This window comes from Stylophora pistillata, chromosome 13 (assembly GCF_964205215.1).
Source record: "Stylophora pistillata chromosome 13, jaStyPist1.2, whole genome shotgun sequence".
Taxonomy (NCBI): Eukaryota; Metazoa; Cnidaria; class Anthozoa; order Scleractinia; family Pocilloporidae; genus Stylophora; species Stylophora pistillata.
The window spans coordinates 5,114,572-5,140,247 of NC_142531.1; the positions used below are offsets into that span (position 1 = coordinate 5,114,572).

General features: G+C 38.1%; 2 protein-coding genes and 2 long non-coding RNA genes across 4 annotated transcripts; 3 read left to right on the forward strand and 1 right to left on the reverse strand.

Annotated features, from left to right (window-relative positions):
* The first annotated feature begins 153 nt into the window (after positions 1-153).
* Positions 154-4,906, forward strand: LOC111336795 (ribonucleoside-diphosphate reductase subunit M2 B). The gene is made up of 10 exons (XM_022942953.2): positions 154-361; positions 920-1,064; positions 1,383-1,447; positions 1,799-1,945; positions 2,184-2,245; positions 2,473-2,557; positions 2,872-2,963; positions 3,092-3,143; positions 3,688-3,906; positions 4,431-4,906. The coding sequence occupies exons 1-10, from the start codon at positions 248-250 to the stop codon at positions 4,587-4,589; spliced, it is 1,140 nt and encodes a 379-aa protein (XP_022798688.1). The 5' UTR covers positions 154-247; the 3' UTR covers positions 4,590-4,906.
* A 769-nt stretch (positions 4,907-5,675) lies between these two features.
* LOC111336794 (peroxisomal membrane protein PEX13) lies at positions 5,676-11,300 on the forward strand. The gene is made up of 5 exons (XM_022942952.2): positions 5,676-6,018; positions 6,952-7,014; positions 7,800-8,351; positions 8,751-8,938; positions 9,468-11,300. Exons 1-5 carry the CDS (start codon positions 5,763-5,765, stop codon positions 9,726-9,728), a joined length of 1,320 nt encoding a protein of 439 aa, XP_022798687.2. The 5' UTR covers positions 5,676-5,762; the 3' UTR covers positions 9,729-11,300.
* A 4,659-nt stretch (positions 11,301-15,959) lies between these two features.
* LOC148717349 (uncharacterized) lies at positions 15,960-18,444 on the forward strand. The gene is made up of 3 exons (XR_015994845.1): positions 15,960-16,324; positions 16,866-16,901; positions 18,149-18,444. It is a non-coding gene; the product is annotated as an uncharacterized LOC148717349 (long non-coding RNA).
* On the reverse strand, positions 18,386-25,109 carry LOC148717350 (uncharacterized). Its single transcript, XR_015994846.1, has 3 exons — positions 23,701-25,109; positions 22,543-22,638; positions 18,386-22,074 (listed from the first exon to the last, which is right to left on the reverse strand). It is a non-coding gene; the product is annotated as an uncharacterized LOC148717350 (long non-coding RNA).
* Positions 25,110-25,676: the final 567 nt, after the last annotated feature.

The following is a 25,676-nucleotide window of genomic DNA, read 5'->3' on the forward strand; positions in this document are numbered from 1 at the left end:
TGCTTTTGTTTTCCAAATATGGGGTTTTGCGTCCGTGTTGAAATTCCCGCGAAAAGAAGAGGCCAATCACAGTAAATAAATCTTTCAAAACTTGTTCTCTGATTGGTTGCTTTTATCCTGGCGGGCAAATTGAACTTCAGCGTCGCGTCCATCGATGATCATTCCTTCCTCAGCCTTTTTGCGCATTGTATTCTTGAGCATCTTGTATTTCTTTCTGTATTTTTCTTAAACTTCTCCGTAGTTCAACATGCTTGGGGTTGGCAGTCATATCGTTAGAAGCGACATCACTAACAAGCTCGCTAAATCTATTGAAGACGTAGATTTAAACGAGAAAGAGGACAAAAGCAATGAAAAGAACGAGGTAAGTCCACAGTTCTCAACGACTTCGATTTTGGCGGGAGAAAAAAAACCTGGTTAATCTATTCCTCGTTCATCCACTCCCAAGGCCTTAAAAGTCGACAAATTAACCACAAATGAACGTTGTTTTCACCTCCTGGTCATGATTTAGTTTCTGGTCCCTTAACTTTTTTTTCACGAAAGAAAAGTGTGCGTGCACCAGATCACAGATCTGGAGCGAACGTTTGGTTAACTTGAGAGGCATTCAGGTTGCCAAAGCACGTTTGAAAATGATGTAGTTCACTGTTGAAGGTTACAGATTTGTCTGGGTGTTTCTTTTTTTAATCTAAAGCGCTGTTGTATTAAAGAAAAACTCATCCAGGGAATAAATAAAGGTTATATAGGCCCACGCTGAAATATTTTAACGGTAATTTTGGCGCAAAACTAAAGAAACGAAGTTGAGAAATACAAGCTCAAGCCACATCTAAGCCTTCTTCGACATCCCTTTTTGTGAAGGGGCTAGGAATATTTGGGATTTTATACAAATTTTAAAACAATTTCCAATTTTTTTTTTTTTTTTCAGAATCATGGACCGGTGAAGCCAGTTTACAAATCTCCTTCAAAATTTGACACTGAAGATGAGCCGCTCCTACGTGAAAATCCACGTAGATTTGTCCTCCTTCCTATCCAGTATAAAGATATTTGGGATATGTACAAAAAGGCTGAAGGTAAGAACACGGTCAATAAAACCCTGGAAGCTATTAGTGTTTGTATGAGTGACCTCATATATTGCTTAATTTGCCAGGAAAGTTAGATAACTATGTTATGTAAGTTCTTTACAAAAGAGCTTACCTAACATCAGTACTCAGCTTTCCTGGCAACTTATGTAAAGTTATTTGAAAACGTTACTTGAAAGTAATTAGCCAACCCCTGGTAACCAGGAAATTTTAAAGTGTCTTCTAAAGACTGGTATGGAATAAAGAAATTTCTAGATTTTATTACTATAAACAGTTATTTCCATTTTTTCCTTTTTTTTTTTCACACAGCATCCATCTGGGTAGCAGAAGAAGTTGACCTCTCAAAAGATAAAGATGACTGGGTCAAACTCTCAGTGAGTGGCAATCTGTCTTGCCTCTTAAGAAATATTAACAGAGTGCTGTGATAAGTTTGCTAAATGTGTACACTATTTCCACCTCAACATAACATTGTGCATAGCAGCTGTTGATTAAATAGCAATAATGCTTTCACATCCATAAGTTTCACACCTGTTTCTACTGCATGTAGCTAAAGATGGCTCTGTACGAGTTCCATGCTGATTAGTTTAGAGAATTTCTTGTATTGTGCAATATATCTGCAACATTTTTTATTGCTTGTTGCATACCTGCACAAAAGAATAAAGCTTCATTTAGTTGGCATATGTGTTACAAATGTAGACCTCTAGTTGATTTTGATTTTGCTCCAGGATGATGAAAGATACTTCATTTCCCATGTTCTTGCATTCTTTGCTGCCAGCGATGGCATTGTAAATGAAAACCTGGTTGAGTGTTTTAGCCAGGAGGTGCAAGTTCCTGAAGCAAGATGTTTCTATGGTTTCCAAATTGCAATTGAGGTAAGTTTGCATTTCACCACTATTACTTTAAATGTCCAGGATGATCTTGAAAGGCTTGCTAATAAAATGCGAAAAAAAAAAAAAACCAAACTGAAGTGCATCCTTTAACCTCTCAGTTCAACATGACCAAAATGTTTGTGAGAAAATGATAAAAAAATCCGTATATTCATTAGGATTGATAACTCCAAGACTTCTAGTGAATGCAAAAAGTAAATCAATCGCTTTTCTTCCCTTAAAGAATATCCACTCTGAGATGTACAGTCTGTTAATTGACACTTACATTGAGGACCCTGATGAAAAGTAAGTTAAAACTACACAATCTTTCTTTAAGTTGTTTACAGATAAGATTCAAATAGATGCAGTGCTTAAATCGGTCTGGAAAGAGTTCCATATAACCCCATACATTAATTATGCATTCCATTTCATAAAGACTAAATATAAAGGTTTCTTTGCAACACTCTATGCATAATTAACGTATGGGGTTATACGGAACTCTTACCAATCAGTCTTTTTTTCTTTACTTGCAGGGACAATCTTTTTAATGCAATTGAGACAATGCCTTGTGTCAAAAGAAAGGCTCAGTGGGCATTGAACTGGATCAATCCTGAGAGAGTAAGACTTCAAAACTTTTTTTTTTTTTTTAAGTGATCAGGGTTGTAGCTAAGCACCAACTGCCTGCGAAATTTGCCACATGAAAAAGTGCTGATTACCGCCTTGTTATTGGCCAGCAGTCACTTGGTTAAGCACAATGAGCACTTCCAAGGTTACACACATACAATCTTTCACCACCTTCGAGCAGCCTCACTTGAAATTTCAGCCAGAAGCACAATTTTTAGCTTCAACCTTGTGTGATGCACTCACAAAAAGTAATTTTCAAACATTCTGCATAGACAAGTGTCCGTTAACAATCACTTTGTTTCTAACAGGCTTCTTATGGTGAGAGGGTAGTTGCCTTTGCTGCTGTGGAAGGAATCTTCTTTTCTGGTTCATTTGCTGCAATTTTCTGGCTAAAAAAGAGGTTAGATACCTTTAACTAACTTTCAAACATCCTTTGCTTTTGTTGTTCTTCAGGAGTTTAAGTTGAATTAGCAAGACTAAGGCAAATGAAGTTGCTAATTCATTTCTGTTTTAAATTGTTAACCAAAGGGGCAAGATGCCAGGACTAACATTCTCAAATGAGCTTATCAGCCGTGATGAGGTAAGTTACTAAGGGAGATGAATGTTTTAAAATCATAGCTAACTACAGTCAAACCTGTAAGAAGGGGCACCTTGTATAATTTAAGCAGTCAGTTGTCAAAGTCCTTAATTTGTTCCCCCTCTTTAAGTAGTCATAGTCACCCTTTACATTGTCATCACCTGAATTGAACAGTCACTTAGAGTGGGAGGACTTCAATGAAACTAAGAGTAATCTTTCAAGTAATTTTGAGTCCATGTTTCTCTCCTGACACGGATGTCGTTACACTTGTTGTGACGTCACATCACGATTATGTTCGAAATGTATTGTGGTTAGAAAAAGGAATGAGCACGCCTTCAAAATGGTGACCGTGTGATAATGTTGTTGTTATTAAATGTCGTTTTTTGGGAAACGAGCCTTTATTCTGTCTCGAATGATTGAGCGAACTACGAGAACAACAACAGATTGTTAAAATTTGAATATTCTACACTCTCCTAAAATCAAAGTAAGTGGTATTTTTTAAGCAAGATTCTGTACATCAAGTGGTCAATACACTTTCTTTTTCCAGGGTCTTCACTGTGATTTTGCCTGTCTGATGTTCTCATACTTAAAGAACAAGCCTTCACAAGAAACAATCATTGGAATTATTAAGAATGCTGTAGAAATTGAACAAGAATTTCTCACAGCAGCCCTTCCAGTGAGACTCATTGGTATGAACCATGATCTCATGAAGCAGTACATTGAATTTGTTGCTGATAGACTTTTGGTGGCTCTTAAATGCCCTAAGGTATGGTCCAAGACAGGATTTCCTGTTACAATGTCAGAACAATCGCAAGCAGATTAGTGATGAGAATAAAATTAAATATCAATTAGGGGATTATTCATTGTCCAACATCAAATTCTCCAAGTTTACATCATAAGAAATAGATAGCTGACCATACTGAACATTACTAATGAGATTGTTAATGAATGAAAGGCAGGGATCAACAGTAATGGTAGCCCACTAGCCACAGACTAGTAGAAATTCAGTTTTGGCTAGTGGTTTTCAATTTCCACTAGCCAGTTTGGCAAGTGAACAAACTGAAATTGTCATAACATCTAAAAACATCTAAGATGTCAGTAGCCACTTGGCTAGTAAGTTGAAAAGTTAGTGTCGAGCCCTGGAAAGGGTTAAAGAAATGCAAATTATTTTTGATTAAATCTTTTTGCCTTAAGCATCCAAAAAGTTTAAGCTTTAAGGACTCTATAACACATGCTGTCAGTCAAAGGTTTGAAACAAACTTATAATCTTACGACTTTTTTTCTGAACAGGTTTTCAATGTTAAAAATCCATTTGACTTCATGGAAAACATTTCTTTGGAAGGAAAGACCAACTTCTTTGAGAAAAGAGTTGCAGAGTATCAACGTGCAGGAGTAATGAAGAAAAAGTCAGAGGATTCCCACAAATTTACCATTGATGAGGATTTTTAAACACAATTTTTTAGAGTTAATAGAAGGAAATATTTTTAGCATTTACAACATGATTTATTTTAAACTTACACCTGTACATGCTTGCACGGAACTGTAAATATCACTTGGTTCTGAAAAGTTTGGACTTCTTTTTTTTTCTTTAATAAGATATTTCTTAGTTAATCCCAAACGAATATTTTAATATGTTAAATCATATCTACTGAAGCGTACAAAGTTAAAAACTTCTTCACTCATACTTTTAAGATTTACCTTTTCCCTAGGAATTTTGTATGTACTGTGTATACCTTACTTTACATTAAAGGAAGTTGTATTTGAAATGTTTGTCAAATTGTGTGATCTTGAATACAGTAATTTTACAGTCATTGCTTGGGGTTATTAAATCCTACCAAACATAACACTCTTTAGTCCTACCTTTCTGTATCTGGAAATAAATTGTAGGTGGAGATTTAAAAGTCTAGAGGGAAAAAAAAGACTGGAAAAAGCTTTAACCAATTGTTTGAGTTTGGGAAAAAATTGAAATTTCAAAATTATGACCAAATTTAATTGGTGTGATGTCAGATACTGTTCAATTTCGGGATTCTAGAGACATCTTGAACTGGCCATTCACAAACTGCAAATTCATCCAAGAGCTTTGAATTCGAATCCTCTTGGGTTATCTTGGTTGCTGTGATTTTCAACCATTTGTTCAATTAAGTTGTACTATTTGTTTCATTTATGGTGTTCAACTTTGCAACTGGTTCATGACACTACCTGAAATTACCTCACATGTTTCTAGGCAATCAGTACAGTAAAAAATATAATTTTACCAGAGATCAGAGGCATAATTTCTGCCAGTATTAAAAAAGTTTTGCCATTTTCATTTTTGGTAACAAAGTTTGTATCAAATCACTTAAAAGTTTTCTTTTTGAACAGTTTTTTTCTCCATGCATATTTTCACTGGTATACCTTTTATATAATTGGTATTGTGGACACATGATATTGGCTCCTGAATTAAAACTTCAAGTGTGTTTTTCTATTTCTTATTGCTTTCCTTTCTCCTATTCTTTGGTTATGCATAATTTGCATATGACCACTGGACACTGGGTACTAGGGTATTTTTGTCGCCATTTTGTTTCGTAACGTGTGATGGCTTCATGACGATAACATTTTCGGAGTTAAGTACAATATTCTGGAATGTCTGCTCCTCCAAAACCTTGGGAAGGAGTAGGAATAAATGCTAGGTCAAGTTCTGTTTCGTTTGATTCGCCATCTCGGCCTCCACTAGGGGCATCTGGTCTTAGACCGAATGCTCTACGAAGTTCGTCCAATTCAAGTAAAATGGATTCTTCCACAAGCAATGGTACTTCTGTTGCAAAAGTACCTCCTTTGCCGCCACGACCTCAGACACAGAGGTACACAAATGGAATGATGCATGGAGGGTCGAGATATGGTAATTTCCATTTTGCTTTGTTTTGTTTGGTTTGGTTTGGTTTTGTTTTGTTTTAATTCTTTCACTTAGTAAATTATACAGCCGTTCCTGCTCTTCGGTGAGACGCCTCCGATCTGGCGACTAACTTTTGTCTTCGGGGAAATTTTGTAGCTTTTTCCTTGAAAGCTTGAAAGAGGCGGAAACTTAAGACTTTATGAAAAGGACCTTCATGCACTCAGCTATTCTTTCATGAGCACAAAATGTCTCCAGTCTTCTGAGCCAGAGATGCTTGAATGGGGGTTTTTGCTTTTGAAGAAAACTAGACGAAAACAACGAGCAACTTAAATTTTATCAAAATTTCTGTCTTGAAGCCCAATAAATTATCGTATTTAGATTGATTGGGCTAAAAAAACTAAGCCTAGTTGTGGCCGTGGTTGTTCAAAGGATGGAAAACCCTAATCACTGGATAAATTTCTTTCTTGTAGATAATGCAGTATACATGCATTATCTATCAAGTGCAGGGTCAAGATGGCTCAATATTGGCCTTGGCTAGTTCTTCTTTTGAGTGTTTATAAACCAAGACAGAGTCGAGTTCCAATATGGTCAATTTCTTTGTTTTGATTATTTGTTGTAAGCATTGATCCAGAACAGTTTTGTCTGGTATACCATTGCCCACAGCACTACTGGCTATATGAAAATTTCATCAAATCTGCTATTTTTGTTACTGCGTGCATTACTAGACAGAAATGAGAACTTCGCTGTATAAAATTAAGAAGAATTTGGAGTGCAATTTGTCTTGAGGGATTTTCCCAGTGTCTCATGGCTTGTGACAAAATGAATAACATTTTTTCTTATGGGTGATGAATTACTACTGAGAATATATTTTGGCTTTATATGATACTTAACATTCATCATACCTCATGGGATGACAGCATTGAATTATCTGTGTTTCAGGTTATGGAGGAAGTATGTATGGAGGTTACAGTGGCATGTATGGAGGGGGAATGGGCCTGGGAGGTAAGTTTAGAAAGGGTGAAGGACCACCACAATAAAAAGACATTTTTCAGAGTGACATTCTACTGTAATTAAGTTGAGAAGGGAGAGAGATGCGCAGTAATTTTGGTTTTTCAGATTATCATAGTGTATTAATGAAAAGAAAAGATGAAAAGATAGCATGAAAAACTCAGTTGTAAATGCATAAAGATTTCTAATTGTTAACTTTCCCCAAATGTCAAATACTGAAATTAAGGTAGACAAAACACCCACATATGGACTAAGGTTGACCAATGCCAAACAATTCTATTCATTGTGAAAACTTGTAAACAAAGGAGAAGGTAATCTAGCCCAAAATTTTCAGTTTACATAGGATTCACTAATTTTTTTAAGCTGGGAATTCAATCGATTTATTAAAGACTGGGCCTTGTAAGTCCCCAACAGTTTGATCATTGTGACGACAAATATCATTGTGGATAAGAGTTTAGACCACACTAAACCCATGTCAAATTTGTTATTTACCACAATATCGATGTCAAATAAAACAATTCTTTCAGTGATAAAGTGATGCATAACACATTGATGGGAGCAGCGTTGTTTGTGTGCTTCATATCAACAATGGCAAATTGGCCAATCTGATTGCAATATTACCGCCAATTGTGGTAAAATCAACTTTGGGCAAAAATCCTCAATCCATAATTTTTTCACTTCAATTTTATGTTACATACTTAGAAATAGCTAAGGTTGCAAGGGATGACGTTGATGTTCTTTTACTAAGTGATATGTCTTCCTTTTTCTGTAACATGCAGGTTACGGAGGAATGTATGGAGGAGGTTATGGGGGGTATGGTGGGTATGGATTTGGCATGAATCGTTATGGCAACACCATGAACCAATCAGGAACAAGTTCTTTTGTGAGCCAGGCAGAAGAAAGTAGCCGAGCAGCATTTCAGTCAATTGAATCTATTGTGCAGGCATTTGGATCTGTTGCCATGATGCTGGAGTCAACTCACTTTGCTATGCACAACACATTTCATGCTGTTTTAAGCATGGCAGATCATTTTAGTAGACTTAGAGCTCATCTGGTTAGCATGCTTGGTGCATTTACACTGTTCAAGGTCATACGATATGTCTTTAGAAAGTTCAAAGCTTTATTTGGTGTAAGCCAGGGTCTTGAAGAAGAACTTTGGAGCAGTGCAGAAACTGCTGTGGTATCTTCAATTGAAAAAGGTGACTCCAGGAAGCCAAGATCATGGCCCATTTTACTGTTCTTTGGAGTTGTACTTGGTACTCCACTGATTATATGGAAGTTGTTACAGTCTCTGCTTAAAGATGAGAGTAAAACCAAAGACTGGAAGACAGGTATTGCTTTTCCCTAGTTTGATTTAGAGAAAATAAGTTAGTATCTTGTTTTTCCATTTTACTCCCAACACCACTGAGAAACATCTGATGCTTTATAAAACAGCAACCCTCAGTCTTTGGCTGATGTAGAGGCGTAATGATTTAAGAAGTGGTGAGGGTTTTAACACCAGCCAGGGCTATTGTGATATGGTCTAAAGAGTTAAACAGCCATTGACTAACTCTGAAGCTGATTCAGCTAGAACTTGTATTTAGATTGCACTAATCATTTTGTGTTCTACAATTGTATCCCCTTGAGGCAAGAAAACTTAAGTCATTTTGTGGTTCTTTCTTGTTTCTTCCTTGCCAAGATTATTGAGATACTTTGGAAATAAAATGTTACTTAGACTCAATTGATTGTAGGAGAGGGAGACCACGTCATTGCCAGAGCAGAGTATGATTTTGATGGTGAAAATGATGAGGAGTTGTCTTTCTGTGCTGGGGACATCCTTCGACTTGCTCCCAAGGGAAAGCAGCCACGCATTAGAGGTTGGCTCTTGGGTAGTCTTGATGGTAGCAGTGAAGGAATTATACCTGCTAATTATGTTAAGGTTTGTAGTGAACAGTTTCTTGTTATAATTGTGCTGTGGGTTGTGTTTTATTTTTGTTTTGGAGGTGGGGGGGGGGATGTAAACATTACAAAAAAGATAGTAAGAACTTAATAATAATAAAAAAAGCAAACTGCTGGAAAGGCAGGAAAACATGAAGTTTAAATGGTGGTTAACCCTTTCCGCCCTAATCTCAGCATTTATATTCTCTATACTGTTCCTATTGATTGCTGACAAAGAGAATTTGTTTAACAATTAAGAACTTCATTAATTGGTGATCATTTCCTTTATTCTCGTAACCTTAATTTGTGATTTAAGGGTGATATTGTAAGGAGAAATTAGATGCTGGTCACTCTAAGGAATTAAAGGGTAAAGTTTTCATCCAGTGAATAGAGAGAGTTGCACAAGTTTTACTTGACCAATCGTAGAGTGAAGTTATAAAAAAAAACTAATGCAAATCCAGTTAACTGTCAAACCCTTAGGTAAAAACTGCCCCATGTAACCATACTTTGTCTCTTTTGTAAACAAACAGATTCTGGGTCTGCGTCGTGCAAAGATGGAACAAAAAGACTCTCAGAAAGGAAGAACTGATGAATCAGAGACATCACAAACTGATCAAAGTAGGACATTTGATGATAAAATGGATAAGGAATCTGATCAAATAGTAGAGAAGACAGATGAAGGTAGTTTGGTTCCATCTCAGGACTTCCTCACTGAAGATTCATTGAATGAAAGAACACTTGTAGATGATAGCTTTTCAGATACCGATTTTCAAAATTTTGATGAAGTTTAGTGCTTTCAGTTCTATGCTTTATTTTCACTTGAATTTTGTTTTCGTTGTTGTTGATTTAAGTTGATTCCCAGTAGTCTCTTCTGTGAAGATGTTGGCAGGATTTTGCAGTCACACCCCTAAACCCTTTTATTCTGATGAGTGATTCACATGCAACTCGTCTGTGCAATGTTATTACTTTTTCTGGTCATTGTGGAGTTCAACTCCCTGAAAAAAAACAAGTTAACCAAATGATGGCTGACTCAGCTGCTGGCCAACTGATGGTCAGCAGTTAACAAATTGTTGGCTGACAGTTTTAAGCCCACCTTCTGGCTGACAGCTTTGCCAACCATTGGTAAAAGGGAGCTGGTCACCACAATTATTCATTGTCCAAAGAATAGTTGATCAGCGTATACAGAATTATTGTGTACTCATCAAAATACCTTTTTCCTGATTGGTCAATAACAGATAGGTTATATGCTGCAAAATGGGATTTCTCTCATGTTTTCTTTCAAAAGAAAGAATGAGAAAGCTTTAGGAAATGATTTGACACTAAATTGTAAGAAAATCGAAAAAGTTTGTAACATTTTTGGTTGGTCTGTCACAATTGTTGTCTGAATTGACCAATTCGAAGAAGAGATGAGCGTGGCATCTGAATTCCCAATGGGGACTCAGAATTTTTGCTTTGTACCATGCTCGTGACACGACAAAAAAAACATCTTTCTCTAGAGATGAGCAGTTTCCAAACCGTTGAAATGTGATGATAGTAACCAGCAGTGGGGACGTGATAGAAGCAGTGTAATGTAATTTTTGAAATTTTGTTGAGAATATGATGTACAAATAATCAAGTGCCACTGTATTTCGTGATGTTTTGAAAGCCTTTTGAATTCTACATGGCTTTAGCTCATAGAATAGTCCATTTTACAGTTGTGTGCTTGGTTGCCAAGCCTTTGAACAGGAGTGAGGCTAGAGATGACCTTGTTATGATACAAACCTTGCTGCCTTTCAAATGTAAATCACTTTGTTATCATGCTAACTAGATACAGGTCTCTATCACAACAAGGTCATCTTTAGCCTCACTCTGAATCAAAGACTTGGCAACTAAGTACACAACTGTAAAATGGCCTATTATAAAAATTTTCAAAACACCAATTGTGTTTCTATCTACGGAATGTGCTCTCGTTCGTAAGAGTTTTCTATACTTGTCACCCAAGGGCTGTTCTCTTACCAAATTCTCCTGTTCAATTCACAAGGAAAAGTATGACAGTCAGCGTTGAGAGTTTGCTAATCACGTCATAAGAGTTTGAGGGTCAAGGTAATAATTTTATTGAGAACCGGGGATTCCATTCTTTGTGCCATTGTCTCTTCTGATTTTGTTAAAGAATATTCGGCAAGAGTACCATATAACCCCATACATTAATTATGCATTCAGACTAGTAGACTTTGTTGTTAAAGTTTTGTCGTGAATGACAACGAAGTGGAATGCATAATTAATGTATGGGGTTATATGGTACTCTTTCCGAATGTTCTTATGCAAATCTACGATGTCGTGTGTGTAAAATTGATTACAATCAATAAATTTCTTCCGAAGAAGTACTTTGTGAAAAGTGTTGGTAGCCGCGATGTTTTCAAATCGTTTAACTGTGAAACTGGATTACTAAGCTGATTGGAAGACTTAAAAAAAAAACAAATCATGATCGGTTGGACGCACCAATCATGATTTATTGTATTTAATTGCGATCAGATTCCTTGGAGGGAACAAACTACCCATTAGGGGCCGACCATTTAACTTTTTTTGGGGGGGGGTGGGTGATTTCTGGTCATCAGGAGATTTTTTTTCTACAAATCTGCAGTGCAGGATATTTTTTCCGTTCTCAATGCCCTTTTTTTTTTCTGTTACATTTGGGCTGCATGCAATTTTTTTCTTCCAACAAACGCTTGCAGGAAATTTTTTTTCAAAATCACTCACCCCCCTTCAAGAGTTAAATGGTCGGCCCCAATCGTCGTTTCTCTAGCGCAACCGCCTCCGCTTCGAGCTCAGCAATACGCGTCGCTTCCTTTGCTCGTGCGAACACTAAGGATGACGTACTACTCCTGTTTGAACCGCTATGACTCGAACGTCGTGATTTCTTTGACGAGGACTTAGTTGTGGCCCGAGAACCGATCTGACTCGCTGAATCTTCAGGATTGATCTGAGAGTTCAACCGGAGAAGCTCCTCTGATCCTTTGATCCACTTTTGAGTTCTTTGATAAATGAGATCGGCCCGCGAAGACTCTGAATTTAACTGCTCTTGACATCTTGCTAGGCTAGCATCATCCTGAAGATTCGACGAATAGGCCAGATGAGCTTCTTTAAACCTTTTAACAGCAGCTAGGAAGCCGGGCAACTTTTCCTTTACGAGATGAACGTTTTCCTCGCTAGATAACAGCGCATCAATTTCTTTTCTCTTAGCACTAACTGTAGAAAGATAGCCTGATCTCTCATTCTTGAGTCGGCGAAGTCTTTCGAGGAAAACGCCTTTTTGATCCAGTTGTTTACTTGGTGTCCTAGGTCGAACGCCATCCCAATCACCAGAATCTAAAGCTTTATCAGCGCCAATAGCCGTTATCTCCTCATACCAACTCGACAATTTCAAACTATGTTACTGCCAAAAGGCGGGTCTTTTCGTGGCCGCTTACAGCAATGATTACAAACGCTCGATCGGAGGGAGAGGTTTGAACTAATGAAGAACCAACAAAAAATACAAGCTTACAAAATGCAGAAATATGAAACTGAAAGGCGGCTAAAGCAAACGCGATGAACATAATAACTAGGAACTTACATTGTATCGGCGCTGTAGGCCGCGAAAAGGCAACTCTAAACCGGATGTTCTCTTAAGACAAGTTCTCTCGATGAAGTCAAGGCTGAAACTAAAAAGCTATATTATTAAAAACATGTAAATCATACCGAACGTGGGAAAGAAAGACAAAACGTACTCCCGAAGGAACGCTAATGAACTGAAATAATAAGTGCGAGATTGTACTAAGCGAGTCACTCACATCGAATGAATTACAATAAACAACTGCTAAATGTTTAGTATCAGTGCACTCCAAGAAGTCTACTTAACGAACAAGGCTAATTGAAGGCTAAGTATAAATGAACTAGATGTTTCTCAGTTTTAAGTGTTCTCAGGACATTCGTTTTCAACCAAAAGGCAGAGCTTGTCGACAGGTCTTTCGCAGACAGCTGTCTTGGTGAACACTTTCACCCGGCGAACAAAGCCTGTTTTGTCGGGGAAGGTTTCAACAACTCTGCCAAGCGGCCAGGAATTGCGATGCGACTCAGATGCGACCAGAACGATATCACCAACGGCCAAGTTCCTCTTTGGGTGCACCCACTTTTGTTTAAGTTGCAAAAGGGGAAGGTATTCCCTACTCCATCTCTTCCAGAAGATGTCCGCTCAAATATTGTACTTGCTTCCATCGACGACGCGACAGAGAATCTTCTCTCTTGAATAGACCGAGGGGTAAGGAGACTTCCGATTTGAGCAACAAGTGGTTAGGCGTCAAGAGCTCGTTGTCGTTCGGATCGCTGGATACGGTGGTAATGGGTCGGCTGTCCATGATACTCTCCACTTCGCACATTAAAGTGGCCAGGCTTTCGTCGTCCGCAGTTACCTCTCGCAGCAGCGCTTGTAGGATCTTCCGAACGGTTCGGATGCATCGGCAGACAACTCAAGGCGCGGGATCGTAATCGTCTTTAGGGGCGCCACACGTGGCTTGGCACACAGAAAAGAACAGTGAACAGCACCCTCGCCATTAACAAGACGCAGGTAGGAAACCGATCCGAAACCGCTCTCTGAGGCATCAGAGAAATGGTGCAGCTGGCTTGAAGAGATGTAGTCGAAACCAGCTGGCTTAACACAGCGATCGACGGAAAACTGCGATAGTTTAGGAAGATCAGCCATCCATCGCTCCCAGCGTGCCTTGTGCTCTTGAGGAATAGGATCATCCAAAGTTGTTAGGGAAATCTGAGTTCGGGTACCATTGACCCCTAGCTGTCTCATCAAGGATTCTGTGCAAAATGAGGAGGAGCTACCGCTGTCCAAAAATGCGTAGGTAATCACAGGAGGACCTGTGGATTTAAACCAAACTTTGACTGGAACCGCAGCCATGCCTATTCTTGAGCGGTCTAGATTAACCATTTCGTTACGAACGCCAGGGGACTTCTCCTGCGGCGAGGTGCTAGCGGAAGGAATGCCAGATGGTCGAATCCTTGGCGCAGTGTTCGTATGAAGAATTGCTACATGTTTCCTCGGGTAGTTGGCAACCATTCATGTTTTCTTTTCCGGGCATTCCTTCAACATATGATTGGAGGAACAACAACCAAAACAAAGGCGCTTTAATTTCAAGAACCGAATCCGTTCTGGATACGGGAGGCGTCTAAGGGCCTCGCAGGCGTCTAGGGCGTGCCCAGAATTGCGGAAGGAACATAAGACGTCCTCAGTGGTAGGAGTTGATCCAGAGGGTGGCGCACGAGGAGGTGGGCTCTGGAGATCGCCTACTTGCGTAGCGAGACTTGTTTTACCGCTACCAGACCTATTCTGCTTATCCTTCCGTTCATTCTTGGGCTTTGTGTCTTCAGTAATCTTTCCGAATACGGGATTGGCGATTACCCTTGCTTCATTGTCTACGAATTCGGCAAGGTCGCTGAACGTAACAGATCTTCTCTCAGTTTCTGTTACTTTATCGGCTAAACGGCGCCACGTTGTTCGTAAATTGAATGGCAACTTCAGGACCAGCTTTTGTATGGTGTCAGGCTGCTCGAGCTTGGTCCGGTGTTTGCTGCATTTCATAGCGTTTTTGCATCTCATGAGAAAGATGGAGAACTTGTCCAGAGAGGCACTGTCCTCAGCTCTCACTTCAGGCCAGTTTAACGCCTTGGTTTCATAGGCAGTCACAATGCGATAATCGTCACCAAATTTCTTTTCTATCAGCCATCGGGCTTCCTGATAACCCTCTCAGGTGGAAGGTGATGCCGCGATCGAACTAGTTCTTTAACATCACCACTAGTAAACTGTACAAGGTAATACAACCTCTCAGTACCACTCGAGGTTCTAGACTCAATGAGGTTTTCAAAGGCTTTCACAAAGGCGCCATAGTCCATTGGATCACCATCGAAGATAGGAACCCTTTGCTGGGGAAGACTGCTTTTCTTCTGCTGAGTCGCAAGCATTTCCATGATTTTGTTCTGCTGTTGTTGCAGCGCATTTTGACGGTGATGCAGCCCTAGCATTTCGTGAAAGGCCCTCTCACTTGGCGATGTCGACGCTCCAGAGTCTTCAGACTCGTTAACGCGTTCATTCCTGTTCATTCCTAGCGAAGGCTGATGCCATTCTGCTGCTTCGGGATTTAGGGTAGAACAACCAACGACGACTGATAAATGACCATTTGCTCCAACTGGCTTTGTTTCAAGTCCGATAATAGGTGCTTGAACCTTTCCCTCACCCTTCTTGGATTCCAGGTTTACCGGACTCGGCACAAATGGACGCGGAGCAGCTTCCATAACTGAAGATAAGACTCTTTCTTTAGCTTTAGACTTAGCGAGTTCGGTTTCAAGTGTAAGACGTTCCTGTTCTTGCTGTAAACGTAATTTAATTAATTTAATTTATTAATTTTTAATTTAATTTTAATTTAATTTATTAGCTTCGCCGACAGGTAGGGACCCCGCAACAGCTTGCGCCAATTACTGCAGGCCCTAGTACCCACCCATCCCACCCCAGGGGAGGATATCCACCACACAGTGGTCTCGTGTGTGGGAAATTAACGTCTCCTACCCCAACCCTGCAGGAGACGGGACCTACGGTTTATTCGTCCTTATCCGAGAAGACTAGAATGTCTATCCATTTCCTGATATTATAGAAAGGTAGCACATTCTCCTCAGTAATTTTAAGACCTTAAGTGTTAGTCCGGCCGGGGCCGGGCTATATATGTGGCTTCGTGGCTTAGTTGGTCGCGGTGCCCATTTTGAATAAGGGAGGGAGGGTGGGGGAGCACCCGCTCGTGGCGTCAAAGGCTGACTTTTTTCAGAATTCTTTTCTATAATTTCTTTTGCAATTTCTATTGTAAAAAAATTGGTTTGCCTCCTTTTTTATTTTTTTTTGAAGATAACAGTGCTTTTGAAATCTGTCCACATTTCTAACGTATGAAAGCTTAAAAAACAAACAAATGTTTTAGTGATAAAATAATACCCGCTACTGGTTTTCCTGCGATCTCTCATTGTCACAGATGGACCACTAACCTCTCTGGATTTGAAATCTTTCCTCATTATTATTCATGATTTTCTCTCACTTGTACGTGTTACCGAAACGTTGTTCGGGTGTGGAGAGCTCGGCTACGGTTTAGGACTTCAAACTTAGTTTTACAAGGTTTAGGACTTCAAACTTAGTTTTACACGGTTTAGGATTAAAAGAAAACTACTTAAACTATTGGTGAGGTCAAGAGCGATGTCAAAATGTCCACCGCGGGGACCTGCCAGTAGCAACTTTCGCAAATGGCGCCTAATTCTCTAAACAACGGCACAACACATGACGACAAGATGGCTCTCAAAATGGTGGATTGGCGATTTATTGCTTTCGAAGGTAACCATAGAATTCATGAACTGAGTTTTATTCTAACGAAAGATAGTTTATCTTGAGAAGAATTATCTTGTGTTTCCTTTGAAACTTCAGAAATTTTTTAATAAGAAAACAGCGAATGGCCGCAATATGTTGTTGTCCTCGAGAAATAATTTCAAATAATCATGCAATGAGTGAGGACTTAAACACCATAGCACTTTGTTCTATGATTTGGCCTTTGTCAAAATCATGAAAGCACGAGACAGATATAAAAAATTCTTAAAGTTCAAATTATTTTTAATCGGCAGCGGATGGATATTCGGGACATTTATATACAAGTTTTCCGTTACTTACTAAACTGTGATCATAAAGGACACTTTTTTGTGAGTTTGTGGGAGTTGTTCAAAATTAACATCGTTCTAGCTTAATCTTGGTTCTCAATAGATTAACCTGTTCTACTGACGTCAAATTGTGATGAAACTAACTCAACGATGAGTTTTACGCGAAAGTGAAAATGCTTTATATTATCTTGTGTAAACGCAGTATTCCCTCCCTTTTATTTCAGGAGATATGAAGGACCGATTTCTTCTCAATAAAGGGGGTAAGTTTCTAAAGAAACTGTGGTGCTGCGTCGGTGGGGGTAACAAGGTAATTTGGTAATATCAACTAAGTTGAAATTGTAAATTGGCCACCGTAAAGAGTTAAAAAGCTGACGTTTCGAGCGTTAGCCCTTTGTCATTCGCTCTGATGTAGGGCTACAGAACGCTCGAAACGTTAGCTTTTTAACTCTTTACGGTGGCCAATCTACAATTTCAACTTAGTTGATATTACCAAATTACCGATTATTTTTTTTCAGATTTTTCTGCAGATCTAGCATTTTTGTATTTTATTGTAATCAGACATGACATGACATTTAGCATAATGACGCACTACCCACAACCCACAAATAGCAGAGCTAGTCTCGGCGGGTAGTGTGTGGACGCTAAAACATCTAAAATAAAATTTGGCTCAACAAAAGATTCAATAAATATACAAGAAATAGAAAATACTTATTCAGTAAAGCACAAATGGCAGTACGAGATAAAAATACAGAAACAGAAACACGACAATAAATAGAAGAATACATAAGTTATGCTCTAAAATCCATGGTAGTTTAACGATTTTCTTGTGCGGGATGTAATTCCCGTTATATTGGCGAAACTAGTCGCCACTTCTTTACTAGGAAAAGGAGCACACGGAAAGCGATAAAAACTCGCATATTTTTAAGCATTTCAACACATCTTCTTGTAAGAACAAATAACTCCCTTTCTTGCTTTAGTATTCTGGATTCTGCTAACAACTCAGTTGATTTAAAATTCAAAGAAGCTTTTTGTATAAATAAGATCAAACCTGAACTTAACAAACAATTACAGCATTATAACACTTTTCTAGCGTTTTAGTTCACACCTTTGATGTTTGGTGTCACGTTGAAATTAGTACCCGCTTTTGAATTACATCATACTGTAAATATTTTATTCATCTACTTGTCTGTTATATAATTACTCACGTTCTGTTACTCATTGATTGAAGATGGCAGAAGCATGCCAAAACATGTCTCTCAAAAAAGTTGTCTATTTCTTACAATATTTATCATACTTGCTACTGCTACGACCTTACACACTACTATTAACTGGATTTAACTTTCATTGATATTTGTTCTTCGTTAACATAACTATCCTGAACTTGAAAATTTTGAAATTATATTGTTGTTATCTTTTTTTTGATGAGACGGTAAAATCTAGGTATTGTACAAATCTAGCTTTTGAGAGTGAGCCTAACCAGTTCTCCTCTCCTCTCCTCTCCTATCAGGTGGCGATTCTTTGCGGATGTCCCTTTAATTTCACATTAAGTCACATGTGGCAAATGTACACCTTTTTGGAATGATGTTAAACTCGAAAATGGACGGCCTACTGGATTGAAATCAAAGTTGCAAGTGAATAAATGACCGAGATGAAATCAAATTGGAAAATGGACAAGTGAATGGATTGGAATCAAGCCTTGATGTTTTTTTTTTAAGGTGGAACTGTAAGTTAATGATAAGCTGCGAAGGTACACAAATCTTTGGTTAAGGAACAAACCAATTTAATAGCTTTGGTAACGAATATTTTCGAAAGGGGGCGAACAAAATTTGATTTCAGTTCGATTCTTTTGTAAAAATTAGAGACAGAAAAATTGTAGGATTTTGTTGAAGAATTAGGCCCCTTGACTTCTATCGGTTAGATAAACTTTTCCTGATTGTCACTGTGTCAAAACAACCTTAACTGAAATCTCTGCCTTGTGTGTCAAGTATCAAGACGGAGAGAATAAACACAAACATAAAGAAGGAAGTTGAAATTATTGAAACGAATCATCAAATTCAGCACAAGGTTACAGTCAGTAACGTGATTTGAGAGTGCGGTTTGTCTTATCGAGATTTTCAGAGAAAATAAACGAACTTTTACAATCGAACTAGTTTTGATAAATCATGAAATCGAACACTGCGGAAAAAAGACGATTGTCTACATGAATCACAAGGTGTTTGGAACACGAGCTTTCGATGAGTTCCGTGATTTACGTGGAAAGCATTCTGGGGAAGATGAAGCAATTCGTATAACTGAAATTGTTTTGAATAAGAGTATTTGGATTTATTTGCCTGACACTGTTCCAAATGAAATCCTTGGTGTAAGGAATCTCGACATTGGTTTTTTTTCTTCCAATGCAATTAGTACGAAGCGTTCACTGTGTACCTTCGCTTCTCTTTAAGAGGAAAATTTGACAAGCCTTTAATTTCAATCCTATCTTATCGGCACATGTGTGACGTTGGGTGGAAAAGGGTTAAGGAAAGTGATCTATCCGATGGCGTTTCTAAATCAAATTTGGAGTTTTCTTTTACACAAGTCTAGTTTTGACTGAATTCTTTGGTAAGCTGGTGAGCTTTTAATTTGTTGTCAGCTTGGTTTCCTTCTAAATCCCTGTCAAATTTTCCCGCCAAAAAACTAAGAAAAAAATATAGGCGCCTAAAATACGCATGCGCCGCCGTTTTTTTTTTTTTTACAAAAGTGTATTAATACTTATCTCTTATTTCTATAATATTTCTAGGTTGTTGTTACAAATTAAACTCGACAATCTTTACTGTCTCTTGTGTGTTCTTTTTTTTTTTCTTAAATTATTTCATTCGATCAATAGTAATACAAGTAAGTGTCTTGTCTTTCAATTCTTTAATTAGTTAAGTGCTTTTCATTAATTAAAAAAATTTGTTCAAATATATACTAAGACTTTTGGCGGGAAAATTTGGAGAAATTTGCACAGTTTCCCCTGACAACATTATGGACAAAAAATTTAAAATGGCCCCCCTTAAATTTTTCCGCCAAAATATGTGAACATTACCTTGTGCCAAAACTTTTTTTTTCGAACAAATTATGAAATGGCCGTTCGTGTTAAATTTTTCGAGAAACATTCTCTTCGACTAATTTTTTTGATTGTTTTTGTTTTGCACAAGATGATGTATACACATTACTTCTCAACGTCAAGCAACATGGCAAATTAATGTCTCGTAAGTTGACGTGTTTTAGCGTTTCGTTTTTCCCAATTTGATTTACAAAATACCAAAAAGCTTGCCATGTTGCTACTAAAAAATGTCTTTTCAGCCTTCATTTTTTTCATTTCTTCACAGGACAAGTTACACGTAAAATGATCGATGTTTGTAACCAATTACGCTTTTTTTCTGTAAAACTAACATGATCGTGAAATATTATCTTTCCTTTGGGTCCAAGTTTCCCGTGTTTTTTTCTTTTTGATCACAATGGCTCAGATAATTGCTTGGCTCCAAGTATCTTTGCATGATGTGAAAAGATTTTGGTCGAGTTGTGTTTTTATTTTTTCACCAACAAGTTCTCGAATCTTTCCTTTAAGTCCTGTGTCACATTAAAGGATGTCATGAAGGCTGAAAGAGGTCTTTGTTATCTAATAAAAATAGTTCCATAAAATCTAATGACTGGTTCAAAGAAAACTATGAAGTTAAATAGTTTGCGAGCAATGTGATATTTAACGACTGAAATTGAAAACCAGCACTACAGACCAAAATCAATACTAAAGTCATCAAACAATTTAATTCAAGTTTTAATTTGCAAAAGGCATTTTTTGTAGCTGACAGTCACTTACAATTTCGTAATGAAAATCTCGCGCTCTCTGATCAAAACACAATGAAGAATGTCCCTTTAGACAGGCAGACCGGCCCATAACTGAATTCTGTAGTAGAATTGTCTTCGCCGGAAACTTCTATAGGAGACAAATAGCTTCCTCGTTTTTACATCGCTTGAGGGGGGCAGATTTTAAGTTTCCTGGAGGACGAGAAAACCTCTTATTTCGTGATGCAATGTTTCCCTGCCAAATACTAGTCTCTAGCCTTTTTTTCATGCTGAAACATTTTCAGTTCTCTGATCTACAAAGTGCGAACTATTTTAGAAGGTATCTTTTTTCTTTAATTTTGTGGTCTGTATCATTCTTACTGAAAACCGTAGCGCGGAAAATTGCTTAGAATCTTCTGAACCAGATATTAGGTTTTATATGCTTAACTTCTACGAGGACAAGAGAACCTTGATTATTTAGTTTTCCGTGAGACTGATTTCCAAAACGGTCAAATTGTTCTTTTTTTTTCCTCTTTCGCAAATTGCTTTTTATATGGTCAATGGTTCGAGGCAAAGTCAAAGCAAAGAGTTGTCATTGTAAGAAAATAGCCAGATGTCTCTTCTGTTGATTTCTGTTAGTATACTTAATGTCGTCGTAGTAATAGCCCATTTGCGAATTACCCTTGGCCTCATTTTCAAAACGAGTTCTCGTGCTCAACCATTCTTGTGAAAATGAGTTTAATTTGCATGTGAATGGAAACTTATCATTTGAAAGGATTAGCACGAGGACTCGTTTTGAAAATGAGGCCAAGGGTAATTCGCAAATGGGCTTTTCAGCTAACATTCCTTTCAGTAATTTAAAGGCATCGGCGTATGCATAGTTAATAGAGGGGAACTATTAACTATGACGTGTTTCGTCTCGTTAAGTCAATTCAAGTCATTTGCTTTCTCAGTTCCGATAAATTTCTGATGCGTTGTCGTAACAGTCCTAACTTTTTGTGAGATGTCAAGTTGTAGTCTGAATAAATAGCTGTTCTTTATGGCTCGTAAAACAAAAGGATTTTTCACAGCACGGGAACGTTTTGGTTGCCATTGTTCTCTTGCCCTTTGTAAAACTTAACAAAGAATACGCGTGAATCACTTTCAGGTGGCACTCGCTATTGTTAATCTTTTCAGTGGGAAATCAAATATATTTTTAAAATACTTCTAAACAATTGTAGAAAACTGAAACAATAGAATGTGTATTCACGACGAAATATTATCAAATTTGATAAAAAAGGTGATAATGATGTTAGTTTAAAGATCCAGTTCTTTTCTTCCAAATATCATTGCTTTAGAGTGCCACCTTAGCAAAATCCACCTTTATCGGTGGCTGCCATCGCTTTAAGTTCAATCTTTGAAGCGAAATTTCTACTTCTGTGCGACACCTATTGGTTTTTTTATTTCACAATAGCCTATTCTGATACTATCCAATTTGTAATACAAAAGCATTTTGGCAGCCACCGTTTATATTAGCACAGAACAACAACTTCAAAGTTCTTATCTTTGCATAGTTTCTTCCTCGTGCATTGAATCCAGTTTTTCCTCTTGCATCTCCTTTAGGCTGTGTTCTTCATTTTCTCAGTCATCCTGTAAATAGCAATAGACAAAACAACATTTAGTTTATTGCGTAGTTGTTAGAACTTTAAAGCAATCGCTAACGAGTGGCAAGCCGGTAGTGTAGGCAAAAATGGTGTTCTCTGTGGTAACACGAATGTTACTGCCGCAATTCCAATGCACGTTTGGGGTTCCTCACTACAAACTTCAAAACACCCTCGTCCGCGTTCAACTTGAATCTTACATGCTATTGCCGTATTTTCGAAATGTAACTTGTTATGAGCAATTTCCTACGAAAGGTAACGTATTTCTGTTAACTTGAGACTAAATTCAGTTTCTTCTACTTCGGCATGTACACGAACGAATCGAGTTGCTCTAAGTGGGAGGCGAGACACGAAGCGAACCAAAAGCACACTCGCTCAATCACTAGTTGTTTCTAGCTTCTACAGTGAGGGAAAGACAACTAGACAAGAAAATGGGAAAGAGCAACAGAATGATTACCTTCAAACGTCTTTCAAGCGAGATTCCAATTCCAACAGCAAGCATACTCTTGGCACGAATTGTCGTTGTAGTAACATGTCCTCACCCGCCCACGACCTGTTTGGTTTGAGTAAGCTTATTAACTTGCTATGAATATTGAATATAAAAATAGACCAATCACTAGTGGATACGTCATAATAAAGACGCGGGTTTTGTTTGCACGCCCTAAAAGGTGCTTATCAGAAACCTCCTTTAAGGATAGGTTAGGGCCACTTCACGTGTTACTCGTTCTTCAACTTTGTTCCCGATGCTTTTAAAAAAGTTGAAACCAAAAAAACACATCAGTTTATTACGACATTGAACACGCATAATTAAAGAAAATATCAAATGGCAATAAAACAAACTAACAAACAAACACAAACATTCTGACAAATAGGTGAAAAGAAAAAAATTTATGTGCTTCCACGTTTGGATTCGAACTCCGGCTGGGGGGACAAGATTCGCCGTCCCAGCTTATTTGCAAAATTTAATCAAGTATGTAGATGTAAAGACCTTTAAAAGACTTTTTAAAAGTGGGGTATAAAATGAGAAAGAAAACTATTCATAAAAAATTACAAAAATTAAAAAGGAAAAAGCAAACTAAAAACGGCAAGTCCCCCGGAACAAGATCTTCATCCTGACTGGACCGCTTTCGCGGTATGATGCTCTACCCACTGAGCTGCGAGAAACTTGCCATGAAAGTTGAGCAAGTGTAAAGATTATATCTAAGTAGACTATGAACTGCGAAAAAACAAGTGAACAAAGATTCTCAGGAAAAAGCATTTTGACTCTAAGACGACATTGTTACAAACCCCTGTTGGAAACTGTACGTTACATTTATTTGTCTTAAAATTGGTGACATTATAAGTGATTTCGTTTGTCTCTTAAGTAACCAAACAACATGTACATATGCAGCACGTGTTTTATCGCCCCATATATGGCGCTGTTCCACGTGCTTACAACGAGACGTGGTGCGTGTTTTTTCGTGAGAGTTGTGAGTGGGAGTTAACTGAAGTGTAATAGCAAAATTGAATCAAGTGAATAACCCTTGAGTACAGCTTTTCGCGTTTTCGACACCCCTACAGTCTGAGAGAAGAACAAATTATACTAACATTCATTAAGAAGCAACTGAATGATAACCTTTAAACGTCTTTCAAGCGAGATTCCAATTCCAACAGTGAACATACTCTCGGCACAAAGCGTCGTTGTAGGAACACGTCCTCACCCGTCCACGACCTGTTTGGTTTGAGATAACTTTACAATTTTCTATGAATATTGAATGTAGAAACAGACCAATCAGTGGTTGATATGCCACATTATTATATAGCTGTGTCTCACAAGGACTGGGAACTACCGAATTCACGAATTTGATTGGCTGAAATCAATATTGAAAGCGGTCTAGATTTTCCCATTCAGACTGGCATCTAGACCGGTCTAGACAAAAAAAGGTTCAAAGAATATAAAAAATTGGATAAACATCTTATTAACCGAGCGGGAGGTCTGTATGGGAGAATCTTGAACTCAGTCACTGGTACAGACCTCACTGCGTTCGGTCTGTACTGGCGACCTCGGTCAAGATTCTCCCATACAGACCTCCCGCTCGGTTAATAAGAACTAAATAATGACGCGAGTATTGTTTATACGCCCTAAAGGGGGCCTCTCAGAAAGCCCCATTAAGGGGTGCGCAAGGGTCAGTTCGCGTAATACTCACTCTTCAACTTAGTTCCCGATGCATTTTAAAAAATTGGAATCCAAAAAAATATACATCAATTTATAACGACCTCTAACCCACATAATTGAAGAAATATAAATATAAAAAAGCAAACAAACAAACAAACACGAACATTCTGACAAATAGGTGAAAAGAATAAAAAAGTGACATGCTCTTCATGTTTGGATTCAAACTCTACTTGGGACAATACTCACATGTCCCAGCTTATTTGCAAAGTTTAATCCAGCATGTAAAGACCTTTTTAAAGACTGTTTAATAGGAAGATATAAAATGAGAAAGAAAACAAGTCATCGAAATAGAGACAAAGATCGATTAAAAAGGTAAAAACAAAAATTTAAAAGCGGCAAGTCTACCCACTGAGCTGCGGGGAACTTGCCATGCAATGAGAACAAAATTTTAAGATTACATCTAAAAAGTGCACTACGGACTGCAAGGAACAAGTGGGCTAAGATTCTGAGGTAAATGTGTTTTGACTCTAAGATAACATTACTTCAAAAGCTTTGTTGTTTGATTTAATAACGTTCAAACTCAGTAGTGTTAAAATGCATGTCCTCAATTTAAAAGTCTAGGAGAAGGGTAAACTTACCAACCAGTGGAAGAAAACCTTCGCTGATGTAATGAAGAGAAAAGACGAGTATGCAAAGACACTCTAAGGTGCTAATAAGCTTGATATAAAATGGAAAAATAAACAAATTATCGGGAAAAAAAAAAAAAAAAGAAAGAAAAGAAAGCAAGAAAGGAAAAAGGAAAGTACACAACGGCAAGTCCCCCGGAACAGGATCTCCATCCTGACTGGGACCGCTGTCGAGGTACAATGCTCCACCCACTGAGCTGCGGGGAACTTGCCATTCGACTTTTTTTTCTCAACTCAAAGTGCAATTTAATGCAACGACGCCAACTTTAAACGGTGGGATATGTGAAAGGTGGATATCAATCGAAGGAACTCGAGAAAAACCCGACAAAAAAGTGGTTAAATAAAGCAGGCCGGAATAATACTACGGCAAGATGCTTCACCCTCTGGACCAGGTTCAAAGCATATGGACACTAAGAGAACTACGGGCGGTCAAGAACGACTCCATAAATATACTGAAGTAAAAGCCAGTTATGTGCAAGGTTAAAGGAAAAATCAGCCAGTTTCTTTTGTAATTTTAAAATGCAGTAATGCTTACTTAAAATAATTTTTGTTCGAGTCTCCAAAGTATCGTGGGTCTGACTTGGTTTTAGTTTATCGCGCTCTGTGAAAACCCGTCCCATCCTTTCAACCAATCAGATGCCACAATGAAACCTGTCGTGACTTAGTCCCTCGTACTTTCCCGCGCTACACGTAATCTTCGCGGTTGCATAGGCTCCTTGTGAAATTTTTCTCGATCATGATTGGCCGCTG